At 43.6% G+C, this 20350-nt stretch overlaps 1 protein-coding gene across 1 annotated transcript in view; it reads left to right on the forward strand.

The window, feature by feature from the left end:
• Window positions 1-20350, forward strand: part of SUPT20H (SPT20 homolog, SAGA complex component) — a 93450-nt gene that overhangs the window by 69456 nt on the left and 3644 nt on the right. The window contains 8 exon segments of the mRNA XM_040426104.1: window positions 948-1051; window positions 1053-1218; window positions 1221-1254; window positions 6617-6783; window positions 8481-8536; window positions 10331-10366; window positions 10368-10466; window positions 17270-17375. Coding sequence (XP_040282038.1) covers window positions 948-1051; window positions 1053-1218; window positions 1221-1254; window positions 6617-6783; window positions 8481-8536; window positions 10331-10366; window positions 10368-10466; window positions 17270-17375 — 768 coding nt within the window.

Here is a 20350-nt window from a genome sequence, read left to right on the forward strand (position 1 = left end):
ATGCACCCTTTATGTACACGTATTTATAACCGTATGATGCTAGAATGACTTGTGTTTTTCATGCTTTAAAAAAAAAAAATATGCAATGCAAACCAGGCCATTCAATGTGACAAAGGAAGTGGGACATTTCTCCTTTTGTATGACGATTTGATATGAAGATGCTGCTGTTTTTAAAGAGATCTCGGACTAAGCTTTTTGAGCTGTGTGTTGTTTTATAGACGTGTGCAGCATCGTTCATTCTGACTTTTTTGAACGCTTTCACTTGAATATGTTTTAATATATAATTTTAAATTGCCTCAAAAGTATTATACGAGAGCATGAAAGCTGCTGGACATGTGCAAAAATGACCAAAAGTCATTGCGATTAAATTTTTATTTTATTTTATATCTTTTTTTTAATACTTCGGTTGCATTGAAGTCAGCCAACAGTTTGTAATGCTGTGTGTTGCAGGCCAAGACTGGCTTTTTAAATATGATAGGGTTGAAGTGATTTCATGGTTGTATCTATGAATTTTTTTTTTTGGAAGTTGCATGAATTGTGTGAACATGATTTTGGAAAATAATGTTACTTAAAAAAAAAAAAAAAAAATGAACAAAAAATGAGTGACTTTTTTTGTTTTGTTTTGCTTCATCTGCCAGTAAGTGGCCTTTACTAACGAAACATTATATTCTATGATTTGTTTGCCATTAAATGGGTTTGAAGCATTTGCAACCTCTTAACAAGGTGTTTTCTTTCTGTCTTTTTGTTCAGCAAAAATATATGGTGTCGCCAACATCAAAAAACACAAAAAAAAAAAATAAGAAAAAGATTCTAGAACATCTTGGGTTATGTATTCTCAGCCTCAGCACATAATTGCAGAACACTGTATATTGCTTTTTCAAATTAATTTTCAATTTTTAACATCTGTGTTTTTGTACTAGTGCTTTTTTATTTTTCTCAACGAGCAGGATCTGGAACTCCCAAACCATCTACTCCTACACCAACCAACACCCCTACATCGACCCCGCACCCACCCGATGTTTTGGCCTCCGCTTCTCTCACTCCTTCTGTAAACCCCCACACCCCAAGATTCAAGTTTTAATTCCCAGCCTACTTTGATAGCACAGTTTGCCCAACAGCAAATGTCTCTGAGTCAGGGGTTACCTGTAATGACTATTCCGCTGTCCACCATGGTAACATCTATAACAACTGGAACAGCCTCCACCCAAGTCATGACAAACCCGCAGGACTTAATATCATCAATGTAGTTGGATGGTAAGTTATTTATACTTCGGTACTCAAGTTTTTATTTATTTTATTCATTTTTTTTTGCATAAAACAATAATCCGCCAAATTTAACTTTTTTAGTTACTTGTTAATACCAGTAATATAGTAGGTAAGCTAGTAACCTAGTAGGTCGGTAGCTTTTTACCTTGAAAGCTGTGGTGATTGGATGGTCAGGTTTCTATTTGCTTGACATATCCAGAATATTGGGTAACCTATCTGCTTCTTCAGTTTTCAACTCAACTATCGCATTAAGGCTACTTTCACACTAGCGCTTGATCGGATCCGTTCTGAACGGATCCGATCATATTAATGCAGACGGAGGCTCCGTTCAGTACGGATCCGTCTGCATTAATAACTTAGAAACATTTCTAAGTGCGAAAGTAGCCTGAGCGGATCCGTTCAGACTTTCAATGTAAAGTCAATGGGGGACGGATCCGCTTGAAGATTGAGCCATATGGTGTCATCTTCAAGCGGATCCGTTCCCATTGACTTACATTGTAAGTCTGGACGGATCCGCACGCCTCCGCACGGCCAGGCGGACACCCGAACGCTGCAAGCAGCGTTCAGCTGTCCGCCTGGCCGTGCGGAGGCGAGCGGAGCGGAGGCTGAACGCCGCCAGACTGATGCAGTCTGAGCGGATCCGCATCCATTCAGACTGCATCAGGGCTGGACGGAAGCGTTCTGCTCCGCTCGTGAGCCCCTTCAACGGAGCTCACGAGCGGAACGGCCAGAACGCTAGTGTGAAAGTAGCCTTACAATGCATTGCTTCTCACCACCTGACACCCAATCAAGGTATGGTCAGATGCTATTAGAAATCCTAAGGATTGGAGTCATCAAGATCCTAGTTACTCCACCTGTAACATGTGTATGCCCTGGCCATACACCTCTGTCACCATATCCTCTTAAAGGGCATCTGTCAGCAGATTTGCTGACCTGTTACATGTGCGCTTGCAGCTGAAGGCATCTGTCTTGGTCTCATGTTCATATGTGCCCGAATTGCTGAGAAAAGTGAGGTTTTATCATATGCAAATGAGTGAGCCTCTAGGAGCAACGGGGCCGTTTTACCTAAAGCTCTGCTCTCTCTGCAACTGCCGCGCCCTGTGCACTTCACATCATCACACCTGGCCCTGTCAATCAAGTACAGAAGGTGCAGCAGTTGCAGAGAGAGCAGAGCCTCTGGGAGTAATGGCAACACCCCCGTTGCTCCTAGAGGCTAATTTGCATATATTACAACATCATTTTTCTCAGCAATACGGGCACATATGAACTTGGGACCAACACAGAACCAACAGGTCAGCCAGTGTCATAGGTACAAATCTGCTGACAATAATTAGCTTTTAATAGGTGCGGCACAGTGCTGCTCAGTGGTCCCTACTTATTTTATTAAATTTTTTATAATTTTCTGCAGTGGTGACTGGCTGTGCATCCACTTGACTGCTGCAGCCTATCACTGGCTTCAGCAGTCTCTGGCCTTCTAGCATCACCACTTAGGCCAGTCATTGGCCGTAGTGGTCACATGGATGTGCAAAGTAACCAGTTCAGGAGAATAAGCAAAAACCCAAATTCAGGGTACAAGTACCCGAAACATTAAAGTTGATGTAACGCACACAGATTAAATTTTTGTTATTTTGTTTATGGTATGATGAAAGCAATTATGGCTCATGTACTTACCAACAGACATAGGGTGGTGTGTAAGTTTAGAAAAGGGATCTTCTGTTTTATATTCTTCCCCAGAGCGAGCACATGGGCAAAATCTGGTATTAAACCCAGAGTGCTGTACTGGGCACAGGCTAAGGATAAGAGTGGCCCAGTTTTGAGGGTAAAATGTTGTGTTTTTGTTTGTTTTTTATAACCTCCAGGTGAGTGCACTTTATTAGATGCCCTACTGACGCCTTTACTACCATTACACGCTACATAATTCTTTCTTTTTCTACAGACATTGTGTGTCCTGCAGCAATACATTTCCATCAATAAACTTGACGTTGTCTCTCTTCTCGTCTTATTACCTCAGACTTTTAGTACTTTACTACTTCCCTTTCAGAATAAAGCAATCTTTTTTTTTTCTACTTATTTAGTGTTTCTTTTATCCTTGCATTTCATTTACATCTTCCGCACTTATGTATGCTGTCTGGTTCCTTTACTTTGGTAGTATATGCCAGGCCTTGACCTGTCTCGTCACAAATCTCTTCAGTCTGCTTTAGTCTTTCTCTTTATTCTGCGCTTTACGTCATGCTACTTTTGCTTCGCTTTAGTGCTGTATTGTTTTAGAGTAAGTTTATTACTTGGTCACTGTTATTTTAACAAACTTTGCCCAAGTCAATAGTACAGGTGAATGTATAAACATTTGATCCAGCTCACCTCCGTAGTAGAGTATATGGTCCCGGCTCCAGAGGCCCTGGGGAGTGTTCCCGTGGCAGGCTGCAGGTAAGGAGAAAGAAGGTCCCGGAGACAAATAGAGTTCCTCTATCAGCTTTCTTTTATTTCGCATAAGTTGACAGACGTCACCACCCTCCACATGACACAATATTGACGCGTTTCGGGTAAGCACCCTTAGTCGTAGGGTGGTAAGCACCCTTAGTCGTAGGGTGGTGACGTCTGTCAACTTATGCGAAATAAAAGAAAGCTGATAGAGGAACTCTATTTGTCTCCGGGACCTTCTTTCTCCTTACCTGCAGTACAGGTGAATATAAGAAACTTTGTGATATATCCTATCAGAGAAAAATAAAACTAACATTCTCTGTCTTGAGAGACAAGAGGGACTGTCAGCTCACCGAAGGATCAGATTACATGCTGCCTAGAGAAGGCTGGAGACAGCTGCCAGAGGGAGAAAGAGGCATGTTTCTCTGATAAGATATGTTAAAAAGTTTCATATACTGGCCTGTACTGTTGATTTATGCAAAGTTTGCTGAAGGGTTAGTGACCATTTAATTGTTTTTCAATGTTCTGTGTATGTGAAATTCAATAATAAAAGCAAACAAAATCTGGGGTCCTTCAATTGGAGAACAAAAATCACAGAGAAGATATAAAAAAAACATCCTGCACGATATGATAGTAAATATGCGGATGTGCATGGCTACATTTATAAAATCAAGGAAAATAATGTGCTAACACAATAGATTATATATAGACTAACGGAGGCACACAGAGGTAACTACCGTGTTTCTCTGAGAATAGACAGGGTCTTATATTATTTTTTTCTCTGAAAAAAGGGTTAGGGCTTATTTTGCTCCATGAACATATTTTATATAGACACATGCCAATTACAGAACAGTCCCTGGACAGTGTTTATATTAAATATGACTATAACCCCCCCTCATCCATATACAGCAGGGGTTATAGTCATATTTGCCACACATTTTTCATTCTGGTACCGTATATTCCCCCTGAGCTGTCCTTGCCCAAGGGACCTATGCAGCAATCTACGGTACCAGGGAGAGCTCGCCCGCCCAACGTGAAAGTGAAGGGAAGCTGCTGGCATAATTTAGCATTTAGTGAAGCCGCCAACCCGCCCGTCAGGTACTGCTTAGTGCCGCGATGTATGCGTGGGCTGGCGGCTTCACTGAAGGCTAATTCACTGAAGCCTGCGCTGCCCGGCTTCTCGCCCACAGTTTCATGGCAGCTCAGGAGCCATTAGTGAGCGCTCCTGAGCTGCTGCATCCCGCACATTTCCCCCACCTTCCCTTTATATAAAATAAAATACGCCTGTATCTAGGGCTTATTTTTGGAGTAGGGCTCATATTTTAAGCCGATTTCTAAAAACCTGCAGAATAGCAATAGGGCTTATTATCGGGGAAACGCGGTAGGAGCAGCACACTACATGTGCAGGGTCTGCTCTCATGAATGTAGATGCCCAATGGTATAGGTAGGTTTAGAGTAAGATCTGCCTGACTGAGACCACCTTGTCACTGGTAGGTGGGCACAGATGTGTTTTGATCAAAATGTATTGGCTAAGAATCTCTGATTTTATCATATCAGAGTGAGGGCTTAGTCCATGTATAATGTCTACATCTATTGTGTTAGTGCGTGATTTTCCTTCAATTGGAGGCCTTTGGACCAAACGCATTGAATATAAACGTTACAAGGTTTGTGATTATATATATATATATATATATATATATATATATATATATATATATATATATAATTTTTTTTTTTTTTTTAGCACATAACTTAATATGGTATTCTAGGGCCTAGAAACATGTATGCTTGATTTCTTATAGTCTAAGGTGATGTCCGGGTTATAGATATTGATGGCTATCCTCAGGATAGGTCTTCAATATCCGATTTCCAAGGGTGCAACCCCGGTACCCCCACTGATCAGCTGTTTGAAGGGACCACATCCCTCGTAGGAGCACTGCATCCTCTTCAGTCTTTGTCTTTACACCTTTTCAAGTGAATGGGAGAGGACACGTTAATTACCACTGCACTGCCGTTACAAGCTCTAAATGGTGTGAAGACAAAGATTGAAGAGGATGCTTTGATCATACAAGTGTCACAGCCCTCAACCAGTTGATCAATGGGGGAAGCTGTTTGGACCCCTGCCGATCTGAAGATAGGTCATGAATATCTGCAGCCCAGACAACTCCTTTAATTCAAGCTGGTCATACAACACCTTGTCTTAAATGTTAACAGAGTAAGGCTACTTTCACACCTGCGTTAGGTGCGTCAGGATGGATCCGTTTGGCTCCACATCCAGAGCGGAATGGAGGCGCAACGGAGCCAAACTGATGCATTCTGAACGGAATCCTATCCATTCAGAATGCATTGGGGCTGAACTGATCCGTTTTGAACCATTTGTGATATTCCTGAACCGGATCTCACAAACGGAATTCAAAACGCCAGTGTGAAAGTAGCCTTACCTATGGGGTTGATCAATAAAAAATAAAAAATATATTTAATACATTTTTATTATTATTTTTTATTATCCTTATGATTATTTCTGCCACTGCTATTTGCATTTTTTTTTTTCTTCTCAGATTTCTATAGCTTTCTATCTGTGGTTTATGTTTCCCTTTCATGGATATTATTCAGTCCTGTTTGAAATTCAGATTATAACAATGTGAGGATCACAAACAAACTATAGGACGCAGTTAGTGCAATATTACAACAAAAAAAAAAAGATCTAGGCAGTACTGGTATGTTGAATGTATCTTTTGGTATGTTGTATACATAGTGCAGGGCATCGCCCTTACATCTGACTCCAATGGTTAGATTACAAAGATTCTTCACCAGTCGCACTTGCAGCACATAGAAGCAGATCACAAATAATATAATATAAGCAGAGCTCAGTATACAAGAAGAACGTCTGGAATTCTGTAGCAATTAATTCACTTTCTTTCCTGTTCCACAGTGGCCCACAGGCATTGATGAGTGGCTCAAATACCATGCTGGGGTGTAGTACTGGTGCCATAACCCCTGCAGGGATAAATTGAGTGGCATTTTACCATTCAGGAGGCCTGGTGCCAGGTACAATGCCAGGCACATTGCCAGCTGCCATGCAGTCTGCCTCTCAGGCAGGTTAGTATCAGTTGTTGGTGGAGGTTTGGCGATATTTTTGTGCTTACAAAATTTTGACTTAAGACTTTTTAACAACAAAATTGTGACTGTGTTTAATTTTATTTAAGTGCTTTTTATTATCTATTCTAAGTGACATGCGGCGTAAGTTTCTATGGAAATACCCGTATTGTGAAAGGTCAACTACTGAAATCACAAATTAAGGGGGGGGGGGGGGTGGCATTTTATTACATTACTAGTTCTTTATTTTTATTCATGAAATTGAGATATTGTCAGAGAAATAGTATAAGGCCCTCAGGTCATTCCAGTGGGGCACAACCTGGGTATGAATTTTTATAATCACAGGCAATGATTATTGGAATATAGATACATTGAAAATATTCTATTTACCACACAGGGATTGAAAGCCGAAGGGGTACTTTCATGTTAGACATTTATGACATTTTCACAATATCCAGAACAAGGATCCGCTAACCCACCTCAATTTATTTCTATAAGATGTGAATGGAGGGAGCTGCGAAGGAGTGGCTACTTCTCCATTCACAGCAGTAGGGACCCCATGTTCTGGAGACAATATCCTTTGCATATTCCATAAATATCTAAGGAGGAAAACTCTTTTATTGTTGCCAACTAAGGCTCTTGCACACGACCGTATGGCTTTTTCAGTATTTCCGCAAAAAACGGATCCACAAAAAATACGGATGACGTCCGTGTGCATTCGTTTTTTTGCGGAACGGAACAGCGGGGGCCCCTGATAGAACAGTACTATCCTTGTCGTTATACGTACAATAATAAGACATGTTCTATCACGGAACGGAAATGGAAGGCATACAGAGTACCTTCCGTATACGGAAAGCAAAAAATGTAAACTGTAAACGGGGGGGGGGGAACGTTTGTGTACAAGAGGCCTAAGACCGACAAAAAATGCTAATAAAAAATATATATATTTTTTTTTTACACATTTGGTTTCAATGTAACAGCCTGTAAAATGCCGTAAAATAAAATGAACAATGGTGAGATTTTACTGTTTTTTCACCTATCCTCAAACCCCCATTGAAAGAAAAAAAAAAACATAGGCTCTGATTTATCAAGGCTGGTGTGTTCTACGCCTGTCTTTACGGGCCATGCGCTGCAGGAGCAGGCATGTAATTTACAACAAGGTGCGCGGGCCTCCTCTGCGGTCTGTGCGGCAAAATGAGATCTACAGCAGCTTGCCTGGCATAGATTTCAGTCCTCATTTATGCCCGTTTCTGGCGTAAATGATAAATGTGCTGGGGCCGATAGCCCTGCCCTAGCCATGCTCCCTTTTTGAAAATGGGGAAAGGGCATTGTAAAAATTCCATTTGGTACTAAATCAAGTCTCATTGGTATTTAAAGCGTCGCAAAACCAGGTTTTGGAACTTTGTTACGCCAAAAGCAAGGTGTAGGGGGTTGATAAGTGCCCCCATAGTTATTCTTAAAAATGCAGGTAGGAAAAACAAAGCATTTTCTATTTGTCCTGAAGGTAAAAAATGGCTTTGTTTAAACAGAATTAAGATCGCAAGGTCATTATTGGTGTAATCGTGCAGTATTGACGTGTACGGATAGATGGTAACATTTCGGAAACTTGTGCATATACTGATTAGAATGCTACTAGAAAGCGATATGCGTCTTGTCGGCCTGTCTGCTGCTTTTTAAACAAAGACCCTTTTCTCCAACAGGTGGTCCCTTTGGTATAAAAAACAATCCCAACTTGAGACCATTAAATCTGCTACAGGTAATTAAGGCCATGTGTTTAGGTTTATCTTTTCCGACTTTGTTACAAAAAAAAAATACTATTTTACAAAAGTAACACTATTTGTAAGTAGTGAATATCTTCGGACAGAAATAATTTATTCTGCACCTGTAGTATATAATCTGCAACTGCATAAATGGATGTCCAGTTTTTTAAATGGATGACCTATAGGCTACGTCAGTTAGATTGGAGGGGGCTGACTCTTGACACCAGCTGATCATCATTCTTTAACTGGCACAGCTTTGTACTTTGCTTGGTATTGTCGCTCGGAACCATTCATTTGTAATACAAGGCACAATTGCTAATTGTACAGAGCTGCGCCTGGGAAGACAAAGGGGTTGGCCACATTTTTTATTTTTGCAAACCCTCTCCTGGGCAGACCTGAAAAGGGGAAGCATAACTACCAGCTCCGTGCCGTTGGGTCCCGGCTCCTTTGCTCCCTGGCCTCGCTCGGTTCCCCATGCTTTCAACATGTACTTTTATACCGCTGCTGCCAATTTTCTGGCCTCATGTCAATTGGTCAAGTGATGCAAGGAGACTAGGTCACTGCTGTGGCCAGCGATTGGCTGCAGTGGTGTCAAAACGAATGTCGACAGCGGGAGACCCAAGCTAGACAGCCAAAGCTGGGGAGCGAAAGTAGCCGGGACCAGCAGCGCATCCCTCACCCCCGAACCAAGCTCAGCCCAGCTGATTGGCAAAGAGCCGGCTAACCCCTTTTTAAGTATTTTGTTTTCCTTTAGGCTCAGTTCACACCCTGAGCGTTTTACAGCGCGTTCCTACGCGCTGTAAAACGCTCAACAAGGAGAAAACCAATGCTTCCCTATGGGAATGGTTCTCACCTGGGCGTTTAACAGCGCGTACGATCGCGCTGTAAAACGCCCGACGCTCACACAAGTACAGGAGCGTTTTTTTGGGCGCTCTTGTCGCGCGTTCCCGTACATAGACTTTCGGGAACGCGCGACACTGTGTGCACACTTGTCTCTGTATGCGCGCTTGTAAACGCCCGTACAATCGCGCATACAGAGCGCTCCTTTCAGAACGCTCAGGTGTGAACTGAGCCTTAATGATATTTTTTAGCTTAAAATACAGGAACTACTTTTTGGAATTTAATTGTAAATTTTTATTTTTACATTCATTTTATGCAGATTGCATTTATTTCTGTTTGTTGTCTTTGTCTCTAGTGGTGAGGGTTCCTTTTTTTTTTTTTTTTTTTACTTTGAAAGATTAAAATGGCAAATTATTGATTTGACTGGTATCCCTACTTTAAACCCTAAGATCATCCAAAGAGGATGTATACATTTGCCATTAGGGATTGGGCATGCTGTTCCAAATGAGATGAGCATTGCCAGGCCTGGGAGCAAAGATTTCTCTCTTCCTATGAAATAAACTTGCACACCTGCCGTTCAAGCGTACATGTTGATGGAGGAGATGGCCTTCGTCTTACAAGGACTATATGGCTAGTTCAAGATGGCCTCACTTCATGCAACATTTTTATTTTGCTCTTGCAGAGATGGGCAAAAGTCATAGGGGGTCATTGCAAATGATCTAGGGCCTTTGAACAGTACCAGGCTATCTGCACAGACTTTACCATAAAGTTTTGTTTCGTACAAAAATAAATAAAATTACCGTAATAATAAAAATAAAAAAAGGAAAATCGGTAGAAATGTCAAGACGTGACTTTATCAGCGGGTTCTCAGGCCTATTATCTTATTTTATACACTAACTGTAATGAAGTACTCTGCACATGTCTGAAACTGGATGTCATCTTTGAAACAGCTTCCTGGTGCTTCACTTATATTCAATCCAATGCAAACAACAGCAGCCGCAGCTGTCCCAGTATTCTCCACAGCAGGCTCAGCAGACGGCTACCTCCAGCCCCCAGCAAAGCGACCAGCTGGGGCTGTTACCATCGGTAAGAATGAATTTACCCCTAGACAATATTGGGGAGATTTATGGGGCTAGAAGAGAAAATGTCTGTTGCCCAAAGCAACCAATCACAGCGCACCTTTCATTTTTGCAAGAGCACTATAAGAAATCAAAGCTGCCCTGTGATTGGTTGCTTTGGCAATCAAGAGAACGTTTTTGTAAATCTCCTCCTTCCAAATCCTCATATCTTGAATAAGAAATTGTTCTGGTTCCCAGATGCACTTTCCATTTCTTTTGACTGAAAGCTTAGCACTTGCTCTTCCTCCATTGCAATCCGTTATTAATGTTATTTTTTTACTTACATATTTACATGTAACTTATGTATTCAATTATTACTAGCGTCCTTTATCTATGGCCGCCCATCAGTGTATATTTGTCGTTTTGTTTGCTGAGAAAAAAAATAAAATTATATATATATATATATATAATATATATATATATATAATTTATATTATAAACAGTCAACCCCTTATATAAAGAGTAATGGAAACTGGACTTGGGGTGTGTTCATATACGTCCGGCATATCTGGAATAGCTTCTCCTCAGTGCAGTTGTGCCAGATCAAAAACCGTTGGTTTGCATCTTTCAGTCCACCACTGTGCTCAGATTAAACCTATGCGTAGGGATGCCAGGAGCGTTGTATCCATTTTCTGGCATCCTGCATTTCCATCTGGGGAAGGCAGCGGTTCACCGTTGCATATGTCAGTGCACCTCAAAGGAGTTATAAAGCATTATACCAGTCCTGTCAGAGAGTGGCTGGGACCCTCCGTGGTGATCATACTTGCCTGGTCCCCGTCGTTGTTTGATGAAGAGTCACGTAACCGCTGCAGACAATAGCTTGCCGCATCAGTGACCTGACTTCCCTTGCATCAGATGACCATCTGTCGTGAAGCAAGGAAAGGAGGTCACTGCTGCAGCCAGCGATTGTCTGCAGCGGTTACGTGCCTCCCTGTCAACATGATGCTGATGCCGGCCCGTGAGGAACGATAGAGACTGAACCCAGCGGATGTGACCAGGTAAGCATGATCACCACCACAGGTCTGCCACTCAGGGAGGTCTGATATAAAGGTTGGATAACCCCTTTAAAGGGGTTGTCTTAATTCAGCCAAATGGCATTTATCATGTCGAAGGAGTGAATACAAGGCACTTACTATGTATTGTCATTGTCCATATTGCCTCCTTTGCTGGCTAGACTCGTTTTTTCCATCACATTATACATGCTCGTTTCCATGGTTACAACCACCCTGCAATCCAGGTGGCCGTGCTTGCATACTATAGGAAAAAGCGCCGGCTATGTGCGTCCCTAGGGTCCCGGCCACAGAGAAGCAGTGCTTTTATCTTTAGTGTGCAAGCATGGTCACTGATGTTGGATTGAGGGTGGTTGTAACCCATGGAAGCGAGACATGTATAATGTGATGGAAGAATGAGTCTAGCCACCAAAGGAAGCAATATGGACAATAACAATATATTAGTAAGTGCTTTGTATTAAAGGGGTTGTCCGGGTTTAGAGCTGAACCCGGACATACCTCCATTTTCACCCAGGCAGCCCCCCTGACTGAGCATCGGAGCAGTTCATGCTCCGATGCTCTCCTTTGCCCTGCGCTAAATCGCGCAGGGCAAAGGCATTCTCAGGAGTTTCCGGTGAGGTTAGCGGCTCTCCATGGGGCTGCCAGTAAGCCCGGTGATGTCACCGGCACTGATGGGCGGGCTTTAGCGCTGCCCTAGCCAGTTTAAACGGCTAGGGCAGCGCTAAAGAACGCCCATCAGAGCCGGTGCCGTCACCAAACACGTACCCTGAGCCCGTACCCTGCGCGATTCTTAGCGCAGGGCAAGGGAGCGCATCGGAGCATGAAATGCTCCGATGCTAACATCAGGGGGGCTGCCTGGGTGAAAATATGGGTATGTCCGGGTTCAGCTCTTAACCCGGACAACCCCTTTAACTTTCTCTACACTACACAGTGGGCAGAGCCTTCTATTCCAGCTCCATCCACTGTTCAGTTTTGGGGGCTGGTGGGTGCCAAAAACAGCTGATTATGGGGGTGCCGGGTATCAAACCACCATCAATCTGAAATCTAAAGGTTAGGAGACCCCTTTTATCATGTTTTCAGTTACAATTTCACAGGCAGTATAGTGTAAGTAACATCAGAGAGGCTCTTAGCCTTGTGTGTTACTGCAAAATAATCCCAGCGTTACTTTCCACCAAGAATTGTGGTCTACATGGAATATCCTTTTTGACAGTGGCGAGCATAAATCCTGTACCAGTGACAGTAAATTATGACCATGATTATAGCAATCAGGCTTCAGCAGTGTGCTGTGACTTGAGTTACTCCCAATTATACTACTTTTGTCCAAGAGATATGCGTCCTTCAGAGGGGTCTATAACAAGAATAAGAAAAAGCCAACTGACCTCTTAGTACAGGTGCACGTGTCCAGGGCAGTGCTCCTGATGGTGATCGCAGTAATTCAAAGACCGTCTCTGTTTGACTAACGCTCCAAGATAAAATACAATTTTTTTTATTAACAATGACATTAAAAATCATCAGAACATCAGGAAAAAAAATACACAACAGGGAATAGTTTTCTTAGGGTCCATTCACACGTCCGTTTTTTCTTTCCTGATCTGTTCGTTTTTTCAGGAACAGATCAGGACCAGATCTGGACCCATTCATTTCAATGGGTCCTGGAAAAAATCGGACAGCACAATGTGTGCTGTCCCGTTTCAGTGTCCGTTCCGCATGTCCGTTTAAATATAAAACATGTCCTATTCTTGTCCTGAAAAATCGGATCCTGGACCAATACAAAGTCAATGGATCCGCAAAAAAAGGAAGACATTCGTATGTCATTACGTATGTCATCCGTTTTATGCGGATTCCGTTCCTGTAAATTAGGCTTCCTCCCCAGTATTAAATGTGCCCCCCTCCCTCTATATTCATTGGTGGCCAGTGCGGCAGTGCGGATTCCCAGTAAGTTTTCTACAGATCTGATTTTTCACTTCGTGAAAAACTCAGATCCGACAGTATATTCTAACACAGAGGCGTTCCCATGGTGATGGGGACGCTTCTAGTTAGAATATACTGAGAACGGTGTACATGACTGCCCCCTGCTGTCTGGCAGCACCCGATCTCTTACAGGGGGCTGTGATCTGCACAATTAACCCCTCAGGTGCTGCGCCTAAGGGGTTAATTGTGCATATCATAGCCCCCTATAAGAGATCAGGGGCTGCCAGGCAGCAGGGGGCAGACCCCCCTCCCTCCCCAGTATTAAATGTGCCCAGTGCGGCCTCACCTCTTCCCCCCCCCCCCATCATCTCATCGGTGGCAGTGCGGATTCCTAGTATTAATAAATGTGCCCAGTGCGGTCTCACCTCCCCCCCCCCCATCATCGGTGGCAGTGCGGATTCCTAGTAATAATTAATGTGCCCAGTGCGGTCTCACCTCTTCCCCCTCTTCCCCCCCCCCCCCCCCATCATTGGTGGCAGCGGAGTGTACACGATCGGAGTCCAGTTTAAATCGCTGGGGCTCCGATCGGTTACCATGGCTAGCAAAGACGTTATTGCAGTCTTGGCTGCCATGGTTAATTAGCAATAATACAAGCATTATACTTACCTGCGACTGCGAGCTGCGTTGTGTGTCGGCGGGAGCTCCTCCTACTTGTAAGTGAAAGGTCTGTGCGGCGCATTTGCCATAGACCTGTCATTACCAGTAGGAGGAGCTCCCGGCCGGACAACCATCGCAGCTCGCAGTCGCAGGTAAGTATAATGCTTGTTTTATTGCTAAGTAACCTTGGCAGCAAGACTGCAATAGCGTCTTTGCTGTCATGGTAACCGATCGGAGCCCCAGCGATTTTAACTGGGACTCCGATCGGTACTTCTCCGCAGCCACCATGATGGGGGGGGGCGGGGGGGGAGGGAGAGGTGAGACCGCACTGGGCACATTTATTTATTATAGGAATCCGCACGGCCACCGATGATGGGGGGGAGGGGGAGAGAGAGGTGAGACCGCACTGGGCACATTTATTAAACTAGGAATCCGCACTGGCCACCGATGATGGGAGGGGGGGGGGGGGAGAGGTGAGACCGCACTGGGCACATTTATTAATACTAGGAATCGCACTGGCCACCGATGATGGGGGGGGGGAGGTGAGACCGCATGAGGCACATCTAGGAATCCGCCCGGCCACCGATGATGATGGGGGGGGGGGGCGGGGGGGGGCGGGCGGGGGGAGGGAGAGGGGGACCGCACTGGGCAACATTTATTAATACTAGGAATCCGCACTGGCCACCGATGATGGGGGGGGGGGGGGGGGCGGAGAGGTGAGACCGCACTGGGCACATCTAGGAATCCGCACGGCCACCGATGATGGGGGGGGGGGTTGGGGGTTGGGTTGGGAGAGAGGTGAGACCGCACTGGGCACATTTATTAATACTAGGAATCCGCACTGGCACCGATGATGGGGGGGGGGGGGGGAGAGGTGAGGCCGCAATGGGCACATTTAATACTGGGGAGGGAGGGGGGTCTGCCCCTCCTGCCTGGCAGCACATGATCTCTCACAGGGGGCTATGATTCGCACAATATTGTGCGGATCACAGCCCCCTGTAAGAGATCGGGTGCTGCAGGCAGCAGGGGGCAGTCATGGACACCGTTCTCAGTATATTCTAACTAGAAGCGTCCCCATCACCATGGGAACGCCTCTGTGTTAGAATTTACTGTCGGATTTGAGTTTTCCATGTTTCCGTTTTTGCGGATCCGCAAAAAACGGATGACATACGGAAACATTTTCAGGAACAACGGATCCGCAAAAACGGACCGAAAATCGGGATGTAGAAAAAAACGGACGTGTGAATGTAGCCTAAGTGTTATGAGCAACATCAAAATGAGATCACCAGGGGTCTGACTTCCGAGACCCCCGGTCAGTTAGCGGTATTGAGGTGGCGTACAATTTGATAGCGGCTGTGCTTGGTTTTGGCCACGGCACTCTATGAGCACTTAGGCCTCTTACTGTGCCAGCGACATCACGTTCATTGGTCATGTGGCCTAGAAGCAGCGAAACTGAACTGCGAACCAAGGACAGCCGCTATCAAATGGATGGCGTTCTGCGTGGTAAGTTGCAAGACGAGCGTGGCACTCTTCGGAGCTCGTGGCTTCTCCAAACAGCCGATTTGGCGCCCACCGTTCTCCTATTTATGTTCTATCCATAGGATAGGCCATCAGTATGAAAACCCCTATAACCATTGTCTTTCAGAGGTCTTTAGTCTACCTTGTGGCCTGCCTTTGACATGTAAGCAAGAATCTGCTAACCAGAGTTTTTCTGTGCTTCTGCAGGTGTTGTGAGCTTCTTTCAACCACTGTAAATCCTCATTTTATAACCTCTGAAGTAGACATGCCTTAAAAGTATTCTAAGTGGGGCTGACCTCTAGGGCCATCACTGCTTACTGATCACTAGTATGCTTGTGTATGGTCCCTCATCATCTCCCAAGGTTACTGCAGCATGTTTCTCTGTGGCCTCCATCTAATGCCATCTCCATTAAAGCACCCTCAACTCTGCAACCTGGATAATCCACTTCTTCCCCTTTGTCTATACAGTTTAAAATACTAATCACAGCATACAAGCCCACCCAAAGTCTGTCCCCTCCTTACATCTCTGACCAAATTTCTAGTTACCTCCCAACACATAATCACTGGCTCTTGGAAGACCTTCTCTTTGCTCTATTCTTATCTGCTCTTCACAAAGTTGCCTCAGAAATGCACCCCTTAGTTCTCCGGAATTCATTGCTCACACCCAACTACCTTGAAATGCAACCTGAAAACCACCCCCTCTTCAGTAAAGCCTACAATAACCCTGCTGCCACCATACTACCGTCTGAGCAGCTTCTACCCTCACCTACTGTCTTCTTTCCCTTGTAGATTGTAAGCCCTCTTGGGCAGGGTCCTCTCTCCCTCTGTACCTTCTGTCATTTGTTTATTGTGCTTGTAGTCTTATCCTCTGTACTTGGGAATCTGTCATCATATTTGTCATATGCAACTAATGATATGTTCCTGTAGGTGACACCACAGCAAAATCACTGCGGTGTCTATTAATGCGCTCAGCATTTTGATGTAAATCCACTTTGAAAATGTACCTTTTCATATGTATATGCAGTTCATGGAGTCTTCTTTTGGCCTCATTCACACACATGTGGATTTTCACGGACCACGGTCCGTGAAAATCCGTCCTGCTGAGTGCACGGCGTCATGCCCTTTGTGCCGCTGTAAAGTAATACATTTGTAGAAACCAATGACGCCGTGCACTCAGCAGGACGGCAGACTGGGTTTTCACGGACCGTGGTTTGTGAAAATCCACGTATGTGTGAATGAGGCCTTACTCTGCCCCAGTCACAATCGCCTATGGCAAATGTGATGATAGGTTTCCTTTTTAAATCCGTTATCACATATACACTTTAAAATAAATGATATCTATGCCAGCAAGAGAGTTGGCTGTGAGTGCACTACCACTCTCCATAGGAATGAATGGGACTGTCAAACCAGTGCAATCATCTGTTCAAAGGTAGTTTTGGAATAAGGCCAAGAGAGGTTCCTTTAGTTTCTGGAGAGCATCTTCACATGCGTCGCCTACTCCTGTCAGTAATTTAGATTTGAGGCCCCTCGTTTCTTGACAATGATGAAGGTCCCTAGAATTTTTATTTTGTAGGACCTGCTTACCAAATAAGACGTGTAGAAGTATATATGGTTACTGTTGTGTTCTACGCTCCAAGCGGATTACAAATCTGCTTTTTTCTTGTGTTCTTCTCAGGGAATGGAACAAGGTGCTAACAGTCAGGAGCAGACATTAACTTCTCAGCAAGCGGCGGTCATTAATTTAACAGGAGTAGGTGGTTTTATGCCTCAGCAGACAACTGGTACGTATCCATACACCCTGATCCCTCAGTGTTTACTCCCAAACACCTCATCTCTACACGAATCTTAGTTCAGAAAATGGTCATGCAGCAAAAGTGGAAATCCATTAGAACAAGCTTTCCATACCTGATTCTAAGGAATGGTCCGGTGGTATCCAAGGTCCTCCTATAAATACGGTTCTTCAAGAAGACTTTAAGAAATATAACCCCAATTCCAAAAAAGTTGGGATGCTGTGTAAAATGTAAATAAATGTAGATAAAACCAGAATGCAATGATTTGCAAATCTCAGATCCATATTTTATTTACAATAGATCATAGGACACATCAGATGTTGAAAGTGAGACATTTTACCATTTCATGGAGAAAAAAAAAAACACTTTTAGAACTTGATGGCAGCAACACATCTCAAAAAATGTGGGACAGGAGCAACAAAAGGCTGAAAATGTAAGTGGTACTAATAAAAGAAAACAGCTGGAATATCAATGTGCTGCTTAGTCACATGAGTTGGTATAAGAAGCATGTTAGAGAGGTAGAGTCTCTCAGAAGCAAAGATGGGCAAAGGTTTACCAATCTGTGAAAAACTGCATCTAAAAATTGTGGAAGAATTTTCTGAAAAATGTTCGTCAATGTAAAATTGCGAAGACTTTGAATATCCCACAATCTACAGTACATGCCATCAAAATATTCAGAGAATTAGAGGAATTCCATGTGCACAAAGGACAAAGCTGACGGTCAGTGTTGGATGCTCATGATCTACGTGCCCTCAGGGGACACTGCATTAAAAACGGGCATGATTCTGTACTGTAAATCACAGCATTGGGCTCAAGGACACTTCCAGAAATCATCTGGGAACACAGTTTGCCATACAATCAACAAATGCAAGTTAAGGCTGTATCATATAAAGAAGAAGCCAAATCTCAACATGATCCAACAATGCCACTGTCTTCTCCGGTCTAAAGCTAATTTAAAATGGACTGAGGCAAAATGGAAAATTGTTTTATGGTTGGATGAATCAAAATGTAAATTATTTTTGAAAACCATCAACGCCGTGTCTAGTGGACTACAGAGGAGAGGGACCATCCAGCTTAAGACTCAGTTCAGAAGCCTGCATTTCTGATGGTATGGGGTTGCATTAATGCCTATGGCATAGGCAGCTTACACATCTGGAAAGGCACCATCGATGTGTGGTTTTAGAACAACATATGCTCCCATCCAGACAACGTCTCTTTCAGGAAAGGCATTGTATATTTCAGCAAGACAGTGTTAAAGCACATACTGCATCCATCACAACAGCATGGCTTCACAGAAGAAGAGTCCAAGTGCTGAACTGGTCAGCCTACATCCAGACCTCTCACCAATAAAAAAAAAAAAAATTGGTGGATGATGAAACAATCTGGCAAAGAAAACCCAGGACTGTTGGGCAGCTAAAATCCTAGATCGCACAAGAATGGGACAACATTCCTCTCCCAAAACTCCAGCAATTGGTCTCAACTCAGACGTTTATAAATGGTTGTTAAAAGAAGAGGGGATGCTACACATTGGTAGACATGGCCCTGTCCTAACTTTTAGATGTGTTGCTGCTATATAAACGAGTTATTATTTTTCACGAAATAGTAAAATATCTCACTTTCAGCATGTGATATGTGTTCTATGATCTAATGTGAATACAATATGGGTGTATAAGAATTGCAAATCATTACATTCTGTTTTTATCTACATTTATTCACATTTTAGACAGCATCCCAACTTTTTGGGGATTCGGGGTTGTAATATTGTCTTCTGGATCCAAGTAGGAATGCAGACATCCTCCAGGCCTGAAATATTTCTATTACAGGCGAACAGTGCTGTAAATTTGTTAATGCTTACATTTGTCCAGTTTTTACGGACAATTTAAAACATACAGTAACTGTGAAATTACGTCGATTTTTTTTATATGTCAATGGCGCTTTTCTGTTTGTGCCTTTTTGGTTCGAACTTTCCATAGCAACAAGCTTATTCATCCTATTAATACATCCCCATTGCTAACATCCTATGTGAATGGCTTTTGGGATTTCTAGAAATGCATAGTTATTTAGACTGGGGCTACACTGTAGTAATGCAGCACACTAAATAGAAACTTCTGTTGCTGATAAGGATTTCAGTAGATTGATTGATATTTTTTATTTGATAGCTTTCTTTGGGCCCATTGCCTTTTGACCATGACATAGGTTGAGTGAATACTGGATAACCTTTACTGCACATTGATGATGCAGCATATGAAGACCTCGTGCCTTGCACCCTATAGGAGGGCGTGTGCTGGGGTACCCTTCATCCACTGAGCCAAAATTACAGCCGTGTGCACAAAGCCTAATCGTTTTTGTTAATTAAAGGAAAACGTATCAACAGGTTGGCTGGTGGTGCAGCTTCTAAATTCTCTGATTTTAATATCCAACAGTATAGGTCAGTGGTGGCACTTGGAGCTCTCTCTGTGGGCACCCGCACCCTGGAAAAAATCTATGGTGTACTAATATGCCTTAGACTTTTCCTGCCATTCATCAGCGGAGCGCGCACTATGAACAGCGCAGGCAGCGCATTGATTGTAGGCAGGGTATTATAGCTGAATGATTAAGTACATGAAAAATATACTATATTGGACTTTAGTATTCAGGTTAACTTGTCATGTTGGCACTTTGCGATAAATAAGTAGGTTTTGGGTTGCAGTTTGGGCACTCTGTCTCTGAAAGGTTCACCATCACTGGTATAGGGAATAAGTGTCTAATCGGTGGAGATCTGACTGTTGGGGGTGTCCTGTGTTCCCATGTTTGAATGGAGGCAGATAGGCTCCATGCCATCCAACTCTGTAAGACTGCCGGAGATAACAAAGTTCTTTTATGCCGCTATGGCTACTTTCACATCAGCGTTTTTGCTGGATCTGTCCGGGATCAGCAAAAGTGCTTCCATCGTGATAATACAACCGCCTGCATCCGTTCTGAACAGA

This window comes from Bufo bufo, chromosome 3 (genome assembly GCF_905171765.1).
Source record: "Bufo bufo chromosome 3, aBufBuf1.1, whole genome shotgun sequence".
NCBI lineage: Eukaryota > Metazoa > Chordata > Amphibia > Anura > Bufonidae > Bufo > Bufo bufo.